The 18788-nt window shown below is 38.0% G+C and overlaps 1 protein-coding gene across 14 annotated transcripts in view; it reads left to right on the forward strand.

Annotated features, from left to right (window-relative positions):
• The window catches only part of GAS2 (growth arrest specific 2), a 176439-nt gene that overhangs the window by 97033 nt on the left and 60618 nt on the right, over positions 1–18788 (forward strand). For 12 of the 14 annotated variants that reach the window (XR_008714611.1, XR_008714613.1, XR_008714610.1 and 9 more), the window contains exons 6-7: positions 5668–5809; positions 13439–13546. Coding sequence is in view for 7 of the 14 variants with exons in the window: in XM_055581372.1 (XP_055437347.1) it covers positions 5668–5809; positions 13439–13546 (250 nt within the window). In the remaining 7 variants the exon portion in view is untranslated. Of the gene's footprint in view, positions 1–5667; positions 5810–13438; positions 13547–14821; positions 14863–18788 lie in introns of all 14 variants that reach the window. The other 2 variants (XR_008714615.1, XM_055581378.1) reach the window with 1 other exon arrangement.

The raw sequence follows: 18788 nt of genomic DNA on the forward strand, positions 1-18788 counted from the left end.
ATTGACCTAATTTATATTTTCCAATAAGATGTTTTCACTTATGATTGACTTTTAATTGGCTGTGAATTCTAGTGTGTTAAATTCCTCTAGCATCACTGCCCAGTTTATGTTATTCTCTTTAAAAGAGGAAAAAAAAAAAAAAAAAAAAAAAAAAAAAAAAAAGAACATTAAATATAACAAAATGTTATACCTTGCTGGAACTAAGAATTTAAATAAGTCTAGAGGGATTAAAAAGGATTGCCTGTTGAAGTTCATCCAGTGAGTTAGTAGCAAAAATTAATTTATAACTTCTGCTATGCTTCAGTACTGAGATATTCCTGCTATCCCACAATTCTGAGAAAATTAATTTAAAGGAAGCCTATGTGAGTTTTTGAACTGTGGTGTTGGAGAAGACTCTTGAGAGTCCCTTGGACTGCAAGGAGTTTCAACCAGTCCATCCTAAAGGAAATCAGTCCTGGGTGTTCATTGGAAGAACTGATGTTGAAGCTGAAACTTCAGTACTTTGGCCACCTGATGCTAAGAGCTGACTCATTTGAAAAGACCCTGATGCTGGGAAAGATTGAATGCAGGAGGAGAAGGGGACGACAGGGGATAAGATGGTTGGATGGCATCACCGACTCAATGGACATGGGTTTGGGTGGACTCTGGGAGTTGGTGATGGATAGGGAGGCCTGGCGTGCTGCAGTCCATGGGGTCATAAAGAGGCGGACACGACTGAGTGACTGAACTGAACTGATGTGAGTTTTTGGTAAAGGATACAAACAATAGTAACATAACAATATTGTAAATTTAAAAAGTATTCACAATCTAAAAGCTGAGAGTTATGTTTTATGTGATGGGAATTTTAGGATTTCATGGCTGGGAGACAGCATCTCAAGTGACTCTGAGAGAACTGCTCCAAGGAGGCATGGGGAGGAGCCAGGTTATATATAAGTTTTACCCCAAAGGGCAAGTAGTCTGAACATCATGGGCTTACCGGTGGCCCATGGTAAAGATCCAGTCTGCCAATGCAGGGGATGTAGGAGACACGGGTTCAATCCCTGGTTCAGGAGGAGGGCATGGCAACCTACTCCAGGATTCTTGTCTTGAGAATCCCATGGAGAGAGGAGTCTGACGAGTTACTGCCCATAGGGTCGCAAAGAATCTGACATGACTGAAGCGACTTAGCACACATGCACAGTCTGAACAGCAAAAGATTATTTTTAATTAAAGGAAGCCAGATATCTCAGGTTAAGGAATTTAGTGTTTTTCTTTTTTTATGGGAAGATGCAAAAGTCTGGGCTCACTGAAATGATTCCTTTCACATGCATCGCAGCTATCTGGGGCCAGTATCCTGTTTTTCACGTCCTGAACTTCCTTAGGGTTGCAGTCTAATGGATGTTGGCTCACAGGTAATCCTTTCCTTCCTGAGTGCCCTTAGGGCTCAGGAGCTCATATTAAAGGACTGGAATTGCTGATGATTGTGACATCCATGTTTACTGATACAGCAGGAGTATCCCATTTCTCATAATAAATACAACTACATCTTCATTATGAGACTGTTTCATTATATCATTGGATGGCATAATATATTTTAAAAAATTAAAACTTCGGCAAAAGGACCCCAATGTTGCAGTTTACTGGTTGTGCAAGCTTTGATACATCAGTTTTCAATAGCCATTTCAGAGGTGGTGCCCTGTGTCAGACACTGTACTGGGTATGTAATGGATACTGTTTTTATTCCTTCTAACTGTATTGAAACACAGGAATTAGAATTTTCACTTTTTAGTGAAATAAAACAGAGACTCAGCAATGACGTATATCAAGATTCCGCAATGGTCCAGACACATGGAAGATGTTCAATTTATAGTTATTCTTTTAACTTTCGTCTTCCTCCCTCCTTCCCGCCTCCCCCCTCTCTCCCCCTCTTCTGCTACATCTTAAGGTGATTTGCTAAATGTAAAGAGTAGGTTAATGGCACAGTTATCTCAAGTCTGCCTCAGGGAAGAATGATACCCAGATCTCTAAGTGAATATTGTTGGTACTTGTCAACAGTATGAGACACTGGGTTGAGTAAAGTGTAATTAGTGAGCTCTTGAAAGTTAAAAATGTATTTTAGTTTTGAATAAGGTTTAACGTCTTCTAGAAGAACACTTTTTAGGGGTAAGGTACCTATTTACATTTAATGTTGATATGTTTTATTAAAGTGATACACATTTAAAGATCCAAAACAATGAACTCTGATTCATTTCTGGAACCTGAACACATTGTTATAGGAGAATCCAGAGTTTTTTCCCCATTCAGACAGTAGCTATTAAGTACCTGTTGTGAGCCAGGATTCGTACGACCTGCTGAGGTGGCTGTGAATCACAGTGGTCTCTACTGTTACAGAATCTGCAGTCCATTGCATGTTTCTACAAACGTCCTATTAACTGGCTAATCTGTTTAAAAGGTTTGAAATGTGATAGTGCCTAAAGTCTTTTCGCTAATGATTTATGTAGCTAAAAATTACTCTGTTCACTAGAAGCAGTTATCAAAACGGCAATTATTATTTGAGTTGTGCCAGTTTAAACTGTTTTGTACCAAATTCTGATATGTTTTCCAGCTCTCAAAGAGCACTTGATGCGTGTGTAATGTAAGTTAAATGAACAAACCATTAGAACGGGAGAGTGATAATCTAAACTTTTACATTTAACAGTGTTTTTTTAATATACTATTCAGTCACTCTAAGGTACTGGACATATTGCCAACATATTTATTCTCTCTCTATAGATTATTTACTTTGTAGACAATCCATAGCCTATTTTTTTTAATTGCCAAGTGACTTTTTCCTCTTCTTTTTAACATGTGATCACCTGATTAAAATATCGGAGAAAACCTTAAGTCAAAAACCTGTATTGTGTCTTTGTCCTTTTCCTAGCTAGTTCTGTATTTTCTCTGGGTCTGTTTTATTTATTCTATAAAACTGAAAGGATATAACTACACGAACTCAAAGATCCTCTAGAATTATCTTTGGTCTCCCCCACCTAGGCATTATAATATACAATTGATATGTATTGAGGAAGTCAAATCAATTTCACATTTACTCTAAGGAAAATATGATTAGGAGAGAGGTGAATGCTCTTAAAAACTATATCTCTGTCTTTAAAGTGCTGTGACATTTATAATTTACAGCATATAATTTTACCATATTGTCATTTTAATTTTTGTCTGTATTCATTTTCTTTCTTGCTAACACTATAAATGCTTTCATTATGTTGTTCCTAAGAGAATAATCGATGATGCTGTGTAACCCATTCTACATTATTCTGAGTCCATAAAGATATACAATTAACAGTGAATTTCTTCTCTATAAATTCATTTAAGAATTTTTATTTGGAAAGTTTGCTGTTTTCAACTTGACTCTGACTTTATTTCCATCATTAAAAAATTTATATTCAAAATAGGAGTTCAGTTACAGCACTAATATCATTAAAGCTAATAAATCTGAAATTTGAAGACAAAATTAACATGGTAATTCATGTTATTGGCTCATCAATGTACTACATGGAGTCTTTTAATTTATTTTTGTAGGTTCTTATGAGTCTGTTCATATATATTTTCCTATATAGCTGTAACTAACTTAACTACAATGACATCTGCATTTTTTTTAATACCAAATGGACCTTTGTACATGAAAGTCTGGCCTTAATTTTGCTGTTTTCTCTTGGATCTTTTGGTCTGATTTTAGCCATGACTTTAAACAGACATAAGCATCCCCTTAACCCATACCTGCTTTTTGTATTTATACTGTTGGAAGCTGTGATTGTGGCCTTCATTGTGATTTTCTCTGATGTACATATTGTCCTGCAAGATTTTATACTGACCCATGCTGTATTTCCTGATTCAACTGTGTATGTGTGCTCAGAGCTCAGTTGTGTCCAGCTCTTTGCAACCCCAGGGACTGTAGCCTGCCAGGGTCCTCTGTTCATGGGCTTCTCCAGGCAAGAATACTGGAGTGGTTTGCCATTTCCTTCTCCAGGGGACCTTCCTAACCCAGGGACTGAAGCCCATGTACTCCTGCATCTCCTGCATTGGCAGGCAGATTGTTTATCATTGTGCCACCTGGGAAGCCCCTTGGCTGCTGTAGGAGCCCTTCTTTTCTGCAGATTCATCATCTGTGACACACACTTACTGATGCATAGGCTATCACCTGAAGAGTATGTATTAGCTGCTATCAGCCTCTACTTGGATATCCTCAACCTCTTTGACACCTTTGCAAGTTTTGGAAGCAATTAACAGAAAGTGATTGAAAGCACTATATAGAAACGAATTCATTAAGTACTAAATTTTGAGATATAATTAACTATTAAATACGTTTAAGATTTTATTTATATGCTGTATACTATATTATAAAGTATAAATCTCCTTTTACTATTAACAGATTTTAACCTTATTAGAAAAGAAAAAGTATAGAAGATAAATTCCAGAGAATTATTCAGTGTTGCAATAAAATTATGTTAAAATGTTAATGACATTTCATTATAAAATGATGTATTGAGAATTAAAAATCTGCTCAACAGATATTTTGACTTAAAATTTAACACTTTTGGTTTTCTGGAGTATAGGTTTCCTCTAAAAATTATAGCAGTATACCAGTGACTAATGAAACTTTGGCAAATTGTTGACTGCAGTAGTTTGCTAGGGTGCCTTAACAAAGTACCACAGATTTTATGGCTTAAACAGAAGTTTCTTTTCTTACAGTTCTGAGGTCAAGGTGTCAGCAGGGTTGGTTTCTTCTGAGGTGTCTCTTTTGGCTGGTAGATGGTCATGTCCCTGTATCTTCACGTGGACATCTCTCTGTATTTGTCTGTGTCCAAATTTCCTCTTCTTATAAAGATACCAGACATATTGGAATAGGCCCCACCCTAAAGACCTCATTTTATGTTAATTACCTCCTTGTAAAGATTCTATTTCCAAATACAGTCACATTCTGAGGTACTAGAAGTTAGGACTTTACACTGGGCTTAATGTTTGTGTCCCCCCAGATAGTTTGTTGAAACCTAATGCCTACTATGATGATATGAGGAAGCAGGGCTTTGGGGATGAGGATGGAGTTCTCATGAATGGGATTAGTGCTCTTATAAAAGAGACCCCACAGAGACCCCTTACCCTTTCTGCCACACGAGGTAACAGCGAAAAGACACAGTCTATGAACCAGGAGTGCTTCCAAGATGGTGCGGTGCTGAAGAATCTGCCTGCAGGGCAGGAACTGCAAGAGATATGGGTTCGAGCCCTGGGTTAGGAAGATCCCCTAGAGGAGGAAATGGCTACCCACTCCAGTATTCTTGCCTGGAAAACTCCATGGACAGAGGAGCCAGGCAGGCTACAGTCCACGGGGTCACAAAAGAGACACAACCAAGCAACTGAGGACACTGAGCACATATACCTGTAAACATGTAAACATATGTGTGTGTATATATATGTATGTATATTTATGTATGTGTGTATGTATGTATGTATATATATAAAAATTTTCTTCCTGCTTAAAAGGGTGACAATTTAAGTACCTACCAGAAAGCCAGAAAAAAATTAGTGTTATTTTGAAAAGTTAGCAGTTTGGTCTTGTGGTGTTCATAATTGAATGTATGTCAAGTGCATCATTATTATAAGTTATGCATGTTTACTTGTCTGGTGTCTTTTAAAAAGGTATGGTGTAGAGCCTCCTGGTTTGATAAAATTGGAAAAAGAGATAGAACAAGAAGAAACACTCTCTGCCCCTTCTCCTTCACCTTCTCCTTCATCAAAGTCTTCTGGAAAAAAGAGTACAGGAAACTTATTGGATGATGCAGTAAGTAAAATTCATTGGGTTTCTTACCAGTACTTGCTCCTTTTTGAACTTCAGAACTCATTCTATTCAGTCTCCTCTCTGTCTCACCTCTACCTATTCCAATGTTACTGCAATTTCTTTTAGAGTCCTATGAGAAAGTTTATATCCTGCAATTCAAGACTCAAAACTGAGCCACTTATCTTATTTAAAGTACAGCATCACTTAATTCTGCTGAGTAGTACCTTAAATTTTAGGATAGTAAGTCCAGCTCCTGAAAATTGTCTTTGAAAACACTTAAGCCTTGATACTATTGGTTCCTGCTCCCTTATTCATTGATAAGAAGTCTGAAGGCATGGGATCTTAAGGACTGTTAAAGAAGGAAAGGCAAAATGCAATGGAGAAGACAACTGTCCTTTACTGACTCTGCACCAGGGTAGGAGGTGGTCTGCCACAGTTCTTCAGGTGATCTTGTTAGGCAGGTTTCTTATTGAGGAACCTGAGACGTGAAGTTGAGTGACCTGCTGAGAGGAAGAGAGAAGCTTAGATTGCAGCCCAATTTTGTCTAACTCTGAGGTCACCCTCCCTCTACTTAACAGAGTTCTTGAGTCACCGTTGTTGGCAGATTAGGAAATATTTTCATTACCTCCTCATCCAGAAAACAGATTCTGGGTGTAACAGTAAACAGGATGAAGTAAAATTCCCTGGCTACTTCCGTTGTCTCTTAAGTCGTTCTTGGTCTTTAGTGGTGTGTCTAATTACATGTATGCACTTACTTCTCAGCACATATGTTTGGAGTGTGAATGTCAGACCTGCCTCTGGGTTTTGTGGAAAATGGAAACCTTGGGGATGTTAGACTGAAGTATGTCTCACATACACAGATAAGATCCTTTGGTACAATATGTACAGTATGTCTCACATACACGGGAGAGTTCTTAGAAGCTAGCACCAACCATGATGCCCATTCTGAGGAGTAGGCAGAACTGAAAAGGACAGCTGGCTCTTGGCTGAGAGTTTCTTTCCCTCGGGCCTGAACCAAAAAGATCTGGGGAAATGACTGATTGGTGCTGTTGGATATAGAAAGATTCCCCCACCTTTTATTCTCTTTTGTGTGACACTATAACCTATATTGCATATTTAGATGAACAGAAATATAACAATTTGTCTGACAGATTGAGAATTCCCATTTCTGCTAAGGGCAGCACATTATACACTTAGCCCATCAAGTTATCTTATCTGATACCAGTTTAATTTAGTTTTCCTATGTTCAGTCCACTCAGAAATGAAAGGATAGGCAGGGCATTTCAATATAATTAAGTCGTGTCTGACTCTGTGCGACCCCATAGACGGCAGCCCACCCACCAGGCTTCCCCGTCCCTGGGATTCTCCAGGCAAGAACACTGGAGTGGGTTGCCATTTCCTTCTCCAATGCATGAAAGTGAAAGTGGAGTTGCTCAGTCGTGTCCAACTCTTAGCGACCCCATGGACTGCAGCCCACCAGGGTCCTCCGTCCATGGGATTTTCCAGGCAAGAGTACTGGAGTGGGGTGCAATTGCCTTCTCCGATAATGCACCTAAAAGGATGTTAAAATCACAGGAATGTTTTTAAAGATCAGTCACATGCCTTGCATCCTACTATTCCATTTTTATTTTGTAAGGTAGTTGAGTAACTTGGTATTAATAGTATGTAATGGCACATTATATATTGGTAAGAACAACTTTTCTTTTTTCTCAATTATACTTTTTTGATTAGACTTCATTTAGAGTAAGATCTTCCTTTTAGTCTTTCTCTTATAAAAGTGTTTTTCTGTGGCTACTCTGATCTTAGTCCTTTTCCTCTAAGCTGTTACCTTCATTCACTTTCTTTTCTTTTTTTTTTTTTAATTTTATTTTATTTTTAAACTTTACATAATTGTATTAGTTTTGCCAAATATCAAAATGAATCAGCCACATATATACCTGTGGCTGATTCATTTTGATATTTGGCAAAACTAATACACTTTCTTTATTGCATTCTTTATTTAATTCACTTTCTTTAATGCATTATAGTCAGAGGTCTGGCCAGCATCACCCTTAACCTCCTTATGAATGAATTAGTGAATCAAATGAATATTTTAGTCCTCAAATTATGAGACCACTTTCCGGTGTGTCTGACCCTGTTGACGACTCTGTTCTCGTAATTCTCCACAAGTATTATTGCTACCAGAAAGATCAACCTAAAGGGAATTCAGAATTGATTAAATTTTTATGGGAGCTCTATAATGTCCAGGGTAAAGCCCACACTCATGTATGTGTCACATAAGGCCTCCATGTTGTGGCCCATTTTGTCTTTCCCAGCCCTTTTTACACTCTGGGTTCATTCTTGCATAGTAATGTATCTATTGTAAACCTGTCCTCTAAGCCCAAATGCCCAAGGATTATTTTATGCCCTGTATTTTTCCTCATTTGCTTTCCTCACCCTGCTCATTTTTGGTTTCTACTTTTAGACACCCTTTCATCTTCTAAAGCTCAAGTTGCACGGTCTTCTATAGAAAGTTTTCTTGGCATCTCTCATTCCCGGTAAAATTGACGAATGTGTCCTTGGTTCCTCAAGTGTTTTTATACATTTAGTGAAGTGTTTATCATGTTGGGCATAAATACCTGTTCTTCTCTAGGTACTGTCTTTGTTCTCAAAGACGAGGACCATATTTTATTCAGCTATATCTAGTGCCATGCTAATTGGATACATTGTTAATGTGAGTAATCAAAGCTTGAAAAAGATTCTCCCTTTTTCTGTTTGTCTGGAATGGCCCTGTGCTCTGGAGAAAATGTGCATTTCTCAGCTCTGCTGTAACTTAGCAGAAGGAGGAGGAGATGTTGCCCCTTGGGCTGTTTACCTGAGCCTGGGCAAAATAGCTAGAATGGTTCCCTTTCTTCACCAGCTTGTCTCCCATGTGGCCACCCCTCATCCTTGAGAAGGGGAGAAGGACAGGGGAAGAAGGTGGTGAAACAACTACGAAAGGGATTTTGGAAAAGTTTTACCAATAATCCAGTTCAGAGCACATACATGAGTTAGAGACTGTCTTCAAAATGGCAAGACTCATTCTGTGGTTGCTCTCGCTATGCCAGGTTCTGTTCTTGCAGCTGGAAACAAGGAAGGGGCTTTCGAGAAGCTTTAAACTCCCTTTACAGTTTTTCAGCGTTTGGGAACTTAACCGTCTGTATAGTTAGGGGGTTTTCATCGAATGTAGGAAATGTGCTAAGTGGATTCTTATCTATTGTTGCCAGCTAGAAAGCTGTGTGTGCAGTCCTCAAACCAGCATTTCTCAAAGAATGTTTAATCAAACACTCACACCACCAAGATGGCCCATGGCATGAATAATTCCATGGATAGGTTAGTTTAAGAAACACAGCTTACTATAGTCCCTACCTAGAGTTTGGCAATGCATTCTGGCATATGAAAGGCACTAATGAGTTCTATAATAAGATCTTGTTTAACCTGGAATTTTCCATGCTTCTTTGGCCACAGAAGCCTCTTAAAGTCTCCTTCATACTACACTGGGGAAACTGCACTGAAATATTTGCATTCTGTTTAAGTGAGAGTTTTTCACCAAAGTGTTTTATTTCAGGGACAGTAGAACAGAGAGAAAAACCATTTGGGTCTCACTAATGGTTTAAATCAGAGCTTCATATGTCAAATATGAAAAGGAAATAGTTCATATGGCAACTGCTTCCCTGCATATGAGGCATAGATAGCCATTGGGGAGTTGCAATTCACATACTCCAACATGTGCTTTAGAATGGGGGTATAAAAATATTGCTTGCAAAGTTCCTGTGTTTATTTAATAATATTGAATATTTATACTCTAGAGATATTATTTATATCAAAAAAGAGGGAAAGAAGAATAAAGAAGAATGGTGAAGAAGAAAAAGAAAAAAATGGAGAAAAGAGTAAAGAAAGAAGGAGGAAAAAAAAAAGAGACAGACCCGTGTTAAAACGTCATATTCCAGTGACTAGTTCCAACAATAACTGCCAGTTTAGAAACTTTCAATGCATCTTCACATTTCCTTGTTTGACTTAGGAGATTTGTGGAAAATTGGGGGAAAAAATAGGTGACCCTTAATGTGGGTAATACATCCCACCTTCTTTAATCAAGCAAGACATCCTAAGAGGAACAGAACACAGTGGAGTCATTCAGATTAATTTATTCCCCAGATGTCCTGATAAAGTGACTCAGCTGTGATAAAATGATGGGGTCAGGTTTAGTTCCCTTGTGTTGAGCCTGTTCCCACACAATGAGTTGAATACAGTTCTAAGAAACCAGTCTTACTTTCTTCCTCTTCTCCATCAACCTCCTCAGTCTGGGGATGAGAGATAGTATGATTCTGAGTAATCAGGCTCCTCTTGAAATCCCATTTCAGCAGAATACTGGCTGGGTTCCTGGCCAAAAACAGAACACCTGCCAGACTGACTTATCCCAAGGTAATGTAAGAAGCACAGGTGTCATCAGTCACTGTTTACTTAACAATATGTTTCCATTACCCACAGTCTGGCCTTGTCTCTTCCATTTCTGCCTCCAGCTCTCACACAACTACACAAAAGCCCTTGATTTAAAAAAAAGCAAGTGTATTTTCAAAGCTTAGGAAGACATTAGAGAAGGACAGACCACTTGAGAAAATGTTTCTTGTATTTTATTTCATTTGATACCAACAGTTTCTGTATTTTGTCTAAAAACACTTCAAGATGGAAATACTTTCCATACACACTTGTGACTGTCATTTCTTAGCAGAGGAACCACTTGAATAGCAATTTAATGTCTGCTCAATTACTAAGCTGCAGAAAAGCTATGCCAAATATGAGTTTCTTAAACTTTGGGCCATGTGCTTTTATGATGCTGATTGTTGGATATTTTTGGGGGGAAGTGGCCAAAGTCCTTCTCTTCTCCTCCCCCTCCTTTCCTTCTTTTCTCATGGAATTATTGTGGTGCTAAGAAAAGCTGTACTACTTCTAGCAATTGTTTTCAATAAACCCAATTTATTTACATATTTATTTATAGTTTTAAAACATGTTTATAAATACATAGAAAAAGAGATACACATATTGGAATACTTAAAATGTCTAAAACAGTACACATTCATTGGTCCTGTAACCTCACCTCCACCCCAGACTATGGTTCTGCATCATAGAAGGGAATGTCGTACTTTTTGTTCTGTTATCACCATCTTGTTCAAGAATATCTCTTAAAAAAAATTCCTAGGGATAGAATACTATTAATACTGGGGGAGTGGGTAGATGTATCTATTGCCCAAGTATCATGTGGTAGGAAAAACTCAGAACTCAAAAGACATGGGCCTAATCACTAACATAATTAGGTATGTCACTTTTTCCATGAAGGCCATCTCTAAAATTCTTTGAATCCAGTTGATCTGTCACACTAATTCACTCTTGTGTCCTGTCTAAGTCCCTGTGCTTATTTATGCAATGTGTATTTATTGAACACACATTATATGCCATTAAGGTATTGTGTTTTATTTCAAGGACTTAAAACTATAATGAAGTACTCTCTCAATCCTCAAGTAACTCACAATCTGGCAAAGAGACATGAAGGTGAACCAGCCACTGAGATGCAATGTGCTGTAACACAAATAAGGAACAAGAATTGTAGGTTTATATGTTGACAGAATTAGGAGTCTAGAAGGAGCTGATGAAAATATATATCCTGAAATTGGTTCTCTTTTTCCCAGCAGTAGTGTTGGTTCTCCTTTCTAGGCATCCATGAGACATAATTGTATAGTTCCTTTTTTTAAGATTTTTTTTTTAATGTGGACCATTTTTAAAGTCTTTACTAAATTTGTTACAGTATTGCTTCTGTTTTGTGTTTTGGTTTTTTTGGCCCTTGAGGCATGTGGGATCTTAGCTCTCTGACCAGGGATCGAACCCTCATTCCTTACCTTGGGAGTGCAGAGTTTTTAGCCACTGGACCACCAGCAAAGACCCCATAATTGTATAGCTCTTAAGATAAATTTTGCTTCAGGATTCCCCCACTTTTTCTAGCTTTCCCCTCTAATGTCTTATGCTTTCATACTTTCTGGAGCCTCACTTACTATAGGGAAAGCAAGTGGTGTAAGTTCTTTATTCCAGCATGCAAGTGAGTTCCTGTGTTATCCTTCCCACAGTTTTTGCTTAGTGGAGTGCTGATTGAAGTCAGACATCAAACTATTTGAAGAAATGATTGAATTTCTTTGATGACAAAATTCTAGGAATCATGTCTTTGTGGAAGTAAGGATTTGGATGAGGGGTATCCAAGCCAATTCCTTCAGAATCTAAATTTATTCTATGCAGCTTCTCAAATGTAGGTTGAGCATGATTTAGATCTGCCATCTATGGAAACTTTGACTCAATACACAAGGTATTATTTTGCATTGTCTGGTTGCGAAAGTGAAAGTCGCTCAGTTGTGTCCGACTCTTTGCGACCCCATGGGCGATGCAGTCCATGGAATTCTCCAGGACAGAATACTGGAGTGGGTAGCCTTTCCCTTCTCCAGGGGATCTTCCCAACCCATGGATCAAACCCAGGTCTCCTGCATTGCAGGTGGATTCTTTACCAGCTGAGCCGCCAGGGAAGCCCAAGAATACTGGAGTGGGTAGCCTATCCCTTTTCCAGAAGATCTTCCTGACCCAGGAATCAAACTGGGGTCTCCTGCATTGCAGGCAGATTCTTTACCAACTGAGCTATCAGGGAACCCTCTATTGTCTGGTTGGTTGGTTACTTTAAGAGAGGACAGGTATGAGACTCAACATGGCAGGTTCCCAACAAAGGAAAACATAAATAAACCTCATTCCTAAGACCATGGACTATATATTGTCTTTAGTAGTCACAACTATTTATAAGCATTTTGCATTTATCATTTAGTATTTGTATTTTTTAAAGAGTAGGGAGAACCCCATGGACAGAGAAGCCCTACAATCTATAGGGTCACAAAGAATCAGACATGACTGAAGTGACTTAGCATGCATGCACATGGAGATAAAACAGAAAATTTGATAGTCAGACATGGATTCTATAAAATACATGTAAGCTGTAAGATACTGCTATGAGAATAGGTCTTGGAAGATGGGAATTACTGAGGAGTGAATTGCCAGATTAGTCTGGATGAATTAAAGATGACAAAGAGAGTTCAAAATAGGGTGAAGCAATAGTCTCATTTTAAAATAATAATAAAATTTAAACTCTCATTTATTTTGAAAATGGGTAGAATTAATATTAAAATTATGATAGGGAAGCATATGCACTGTTAATACAGATGCTGTTATAGCCATCAGTAGACTTTCTTGGCAACACAATGTACACAATCTTCTTAATTCACTAAATATGAGACCCCAGCGCATCATCCCTACACTGCCAGTTGATTTGCTCCCGATTATCCTCCAGTATTATCATTGCCATCAGCTCGCTTAGGCCTTAGTGCAGTTACTGGCCTGCACAAAGTGCCTTCAGGGCCTGACCTTTACATAGTTAAGGTTTAATATATTTCTGTGCTCACATCATGTCCATAGGCTGATAGAGAACACATTCAAACGCGTTAATGGTTTAGGGGCCTTTGAACCCGTGAAACAAATTAATCTAAATGGATCTGATTAAGCAGAATGAACTTGCCAGCTCTTCTATTTCAGGTGAAGCGGATTTCTGAAGATCCTCCTTGCAAATGCCCAAGCAAGTTCTGCGTGGAGAGGCTTTCTCAAGGAAGATACCGCGTTGGAGAGAAGATCCTTTTTATTAGGGTAAATTTTCACTTTTCACTTGACAGCTTGTTCTCCTGAGCATGTACATAACTTGAGTTGGGGGTTACAGGGAAAATATGACCAGTAACTAAGCAGGAATTTCCCAGGTGGTGCTTACAATTGGGTTTGAACATAAGATATGGAAATTTTTATTATCATACATAATTACTGCTGAGGGCTAAATAAATACAACTTTATCTTTTTACATATACACCAAACAGATCATAGAATCAAATTGAATGAGGAAAAGAAGAGAAAACAAATTCCTTTTTGGTCTAGGCATTTAGTTTCAAAGGAACTAAATCTGCTTCAATGGGTAATAAGAAACACTATTCTGCCCTGGTTTTCCATATCTTAAGTTTGGGAAATGATCAATCCATAGGTCCTGATAACTTTCAAATTATTTGAATATGACTTTTGAAAAAGTTTGGGTTATGAACCAGGGTGAGGAAAGTCAAAACTCATTACAATAGAGTGATTAAATGATGACTGCCATTATCTTACTAGTTTTCTGGGTTAGAATAAAGAAATAGGGGGCCGGTGCCAATGAATGATTTGTAGAAACCAATGTATGATTGGATACTTTGCATACATGGCTATCTAATGTTTACTTATGTAAATGCATCTATATGCTTATGTAGATATGTTGATATATATGCACAAGTCTCTAAAGGTGAGGGAGAAATCTCTACCCAATATAAAGGATTCTTTAGTACAAGGGGATATCTCCAAGGTTTTTAACTGTCACTTTTAGGCAAATATGCTAATAATGCCCTGACAGTGGGAATTCTCTTGTTTCTAGTTTATCAAAAACAATTTCTCAAAGCCCCAGATTTGGCATTGTACCTTCCAATGAGCAGCACTGTTTTTGAACTATCTAATAACCCTGATGCTAGGAGGGATTGGGGGCAGGAGGAGAAGGGGATGACAGAGGATGAGATGGCTGGATGGTATCACCGACTCAATGGACATAAGTTTGGGTAAACTCCAGGAGTTGGTGATGGACAGGGAGGCCTGGCGTGCTGCAATTCACAGGGTCGCAAAGAGTCGGACACGACTAACTGACTGAACTGAACCGAATAGACCAACAAAGTTAAATGCAGTCAATTTCTGTCTATGGTACAGAAACCAATTTGCTTTCTTCCAAGGTTTAAATATATCAATTATTTTTCACTGTCTTTGGAGTGATGATGAAACCTCCTTGTTGACTTCTGTAATAACAGAGATTTAGGTATTTCTATTTAGCCATGCTGTGTATCTTTGAAATGTAAACAGGTGGCTTTCAGCCTAATGTCATGACCTTGTGGAGGAGAGAGGTAAGAATTTTCCTTTGTTCTTTGTTTATTCACTTAGTTGGTAACTACCCAGGTCTCAAGTACTGAAAAATCACTTGGCAATATAAAGCTGTATAAGCTTGTAGGAAGATTTTCAGAAATATGTCTTAGATGCCATGAAAATGTCTATACTATTTGATTTGTCAACCTCAATGCAACTCCATGTAAATATTTTAACGATGCTATTCCATGTAAACAATCTAACAATAATTTTAAAAACTGGTCCTCAGATATGCAACAGTATCATCTGGGAAATGGTTAGAAATGCAAATTCTTGAGCCTGTCTCTGGACTATTGAATCAGAAGCTCTGAGGATGGGGCCCAGACACCTGTGCTTTAACAAGCCTTCTAGATGATTCTGATGCATCCTAAGGTTTGAAACCACTAATCTAAAAGAGAGAACTAACTGTATGAATGAAAAGATCTGGTTTTTAACAGTATAATTAGAAATCACTTGCATATCTGATCATGGAAGTATATAACCATTGAGGTACTAGGAATGATTATTTTAAAGACTTCTCTGTATCATGAGAAAAAACTGAAGATACAATGTTAAGTGGGAAAACAGACTTTGAAATTGTATTTACATATAAAAATATCTGTGTATAAATCCAATATGATTAAGACTTAAAGGGAATAGGAATAATTGAAAATATTTTTTTAATTTTCAGAAGGCATTAAGTTATGAGTGAATAATTTTTTTCTGTTCTACATTTATTTCTGATGATATTAAAAATAAGGATTCTTTAAAAGAAGAGAAGTCAGCAACCTGATACAGTTGCAAATGTGAGAATAAATAAATGGACTTCTAAAATGTATCAGATTAATTAGCTCAGTGCTCATTTTTCTGATCTTTTATCTAAGCTTTTTATCTTCTGAACAAGAGTAGAGAGGTTTATTGGCACCATGGTGTTGTTTAGACCAGGGAGGGCTTTGCATTTTGTTGTGAACTTGTAGCATATTTTTCCTTGGATGAAGCTCTCATCTTTCCTTATTGTTCTTTACTATTTTATTTTTCCATTGTGAAAACTCACACAAATTGTTTGCAGTTAGCCCTAGGAAATGTATAAACATATTAATATAAATGCCCTTCTCTTTTCAGACCCCATCAGTGAGCCATATGCTCAGTTTTCTCCCTGCTGAAGTTTTAATGACTAAAAACTTTATAGTCATTAAGGTTTTTATCATTTGATATCCCTTTCCTTCCAGGCTCAGTTTTTAGTGACATGCAAATAATCTAATACAATAAACTGACCTGTGCTAATGCATGAATTGGATGTAAATGACTCCAGTGAATAGAACTTCCATGGGGCGTAAGATCTTTACACTTAACACAGTTGTTCTCGTGTTCTGATAGTGGAGCATGAGGGCAAGCCAGTGGGCTAACATTTGGTGAAATAGCTGACTTTTTTCGTGCTTTGGGTACTAATACAATGAATAATTTTTTTGTTTAATTACAGTTTACCACTACCCTAAATTTAGAGTTGTTCAAAATGTGTTTCAAGGATTTATAGTTCTAGAAGATGTTAAAAAATATTATTCATAAAGAAGAAGGGTATGACCATGGGTTTAAACAGATTTTTTTAATAACTCTTATTACTGATAATTGACTCTATTAGCCTCTATCTTAGCACCTGTGATATATCTCACTTTAACTTCTCAGTGCAATGTTGCCATTCTCATTGTACAGCTGAGAAACACAGAGGTTGAGTAACTTCCCAGATTATAAGTAAATAGGTGATGAAGCTCAGTTCAGTTCTATCACTCAGTCATGTCTGACTCTTTGCGACCCCATAAGTGATGAAAGTAGGGAAAACCAAGAGATTATTCATGTATGACCTAAATAAAATCCCTTACAATTATACAGTGGGAGTGACAAATAGATTCAAGCGATTAGATCTGATAGATGGGGTGCCTAAAGAACTATGGACAGAGGTTTGTGATATTGTACAGGAGGCAGTGATCAAGACCATCCCCAAGAAAAATAAATGGAAAAGGCAAAATGGTTGTCTGACGAGGCCTTAAAAATAGTTGTGAAAAGAAGAGAAGCAAAAGGCAAAGGAAGAAAGGAAAGATAACCCATTTGAATGCAGAGTTCCAAAGAATAGCAAGGAGAGATAAGAAAGCCTTCCTCAGTGATCAGTGCAAAGATATAGAGGAAAATAATAGAATGGGAAAGACTAGAGATCTCTTCAAGAAAATTAGAGATACCAAGGGAACTTTTCATGCAAATATGGGCACAATAAAGGACAGAAATGGTATGAACCTAACAGAAACAGAAGATATTAAGAAGAGGTGGCAAGAATACACAGAACTATACGAAAAAAATCTTCATGACCCAGATAAACACGGTGGTGTGATCACTCACCTAGAACCAGAAATCCTGGAATGCAAAGTCAAGTGGGCCTTAGGAAGCATCACTGTGAACAAAACTAGTGGAGGTGATGGAATTCCAGTTGAGCTATTTCAAAGCTGAAAAGATGATGCTGTGAAAGAGCTGCACTCAATATGCCAGCACATTTGGAAAACTCAGCAGTGGCCAGAGGACTGGAAAAGGTCAGCTTTCATTCTAGTTCCAAAGATAGGCAATGCCAAAGAATATTCAAACTACCACACAATTGCACTCATCTCACAAGCTAGCAAAGTAATGCTCAAAATTCTCCAAGCCAGGCTTCAACAGTATGTGAACTGTGAACTTTCAGATATTCAAGCTGGATTTAGAAAAGGCAGAGGAACCAGAGATCAAATTGCCAACATATGTTGGATCTTCGAAAAAGCAAGAGAGTTCCAGAAAAACATCTACTTCTGCTTTATTCACTATGCCAAATCCTTTGTGTTTATCACAATAAACTGTGAATAATTCTTAAAGAGATGGAAATACCAGACCACCTGACCTCTCTTCTGAGAAATCTGTATGCAGGTCAAGAAGCAACAGTTAGAACTGGCCATGGAACAACAGACAGGTTCCAAATTGGGAAAGGAGTACGTCAAGGCTGTATATTGTCACCCTGCTTATCTAACTTATATGCAGCGTACATCATGAGAAATGCTGGGCTGGGTGAAGCACAAGCTGGAATCAAGACTGCCGGGAGAAATATCAATAACCTCAGATATGCAGATGACACCACTTATGGGCAGAAAGTGAAGAAGAACTAAAAAGCTTCTTGATGAAAGTGAAAGAGAAGAGTGAAAAATTGGCTTAAAACTCAACATTCAGAAAACCAATCATGGCATCCGTCCCATCACTTCATGGGAAATAGATGGGGAAACAGTGAGAGACTTTATTTTCTTGGGCTACAAAGTCACTGCAGATAGTGACTGTAGCCATGAAATTAAAAGACACTTGCTCCTTGGAAGAAAATCTATGACCAACCTAGACAGTATATTAAAAAGCAGAGACATTACTTTACCAACAAAGTTTCATCTAGTCAAAGCTATGGTTATCCAGTAGTCATATATGGATGTGAGAGTTGGACTACAAACAAAGCTGAGTGCCAAAAAATTGATTCTTTTGAACTGTGGTGTTGGAGAAGACTCTTGAGAGTCCCTTGGACTTTAGGATGGCCTGGTTGGATCTCTTGAAGGAAATCAGTCCTGAGTATTCCTTAGAAGGACTGATGCTGAAGCTGAAACACCAGAGCTTTGACCACCTGATGTGAAGAACTGACTCATTTGAAAAGGCCCTGGTGCTGGGAAAGATTGAAGGCAGGAGGAGAAACGGACGACAGAGGATGAGATGGTTGGATGGCTTCACCAACTCAAAGGACATGAGTTTGAGTAAGCTCTGGGAGTTGGTGATGGACAGGGAGGCCTGGTGTGCTGCGGTACATGGGGTCACAAAGAGTTGGACACGACTGAGCAACTGAGCTGAAGTGATGAAAGTAAGATTCAAAGGTCCAACTCCTGAA

The sequence above is a fragment of the Bubalus kerabau genome, chromosome 5 (assembly GCF_029407905.1).
Source record: "Bubalus kerabau isolate K-KA32 ecotype Philippines breed swamp buffalo chromosome 5, PCC_UOA_SB_1v2, whole genome shotgun sequence".
NCBI lineage: Eukaryota > Metazoa > Chordata > Mammalia > Artiodactyla > Bovidae > Bubalus > Bubalus kerabau.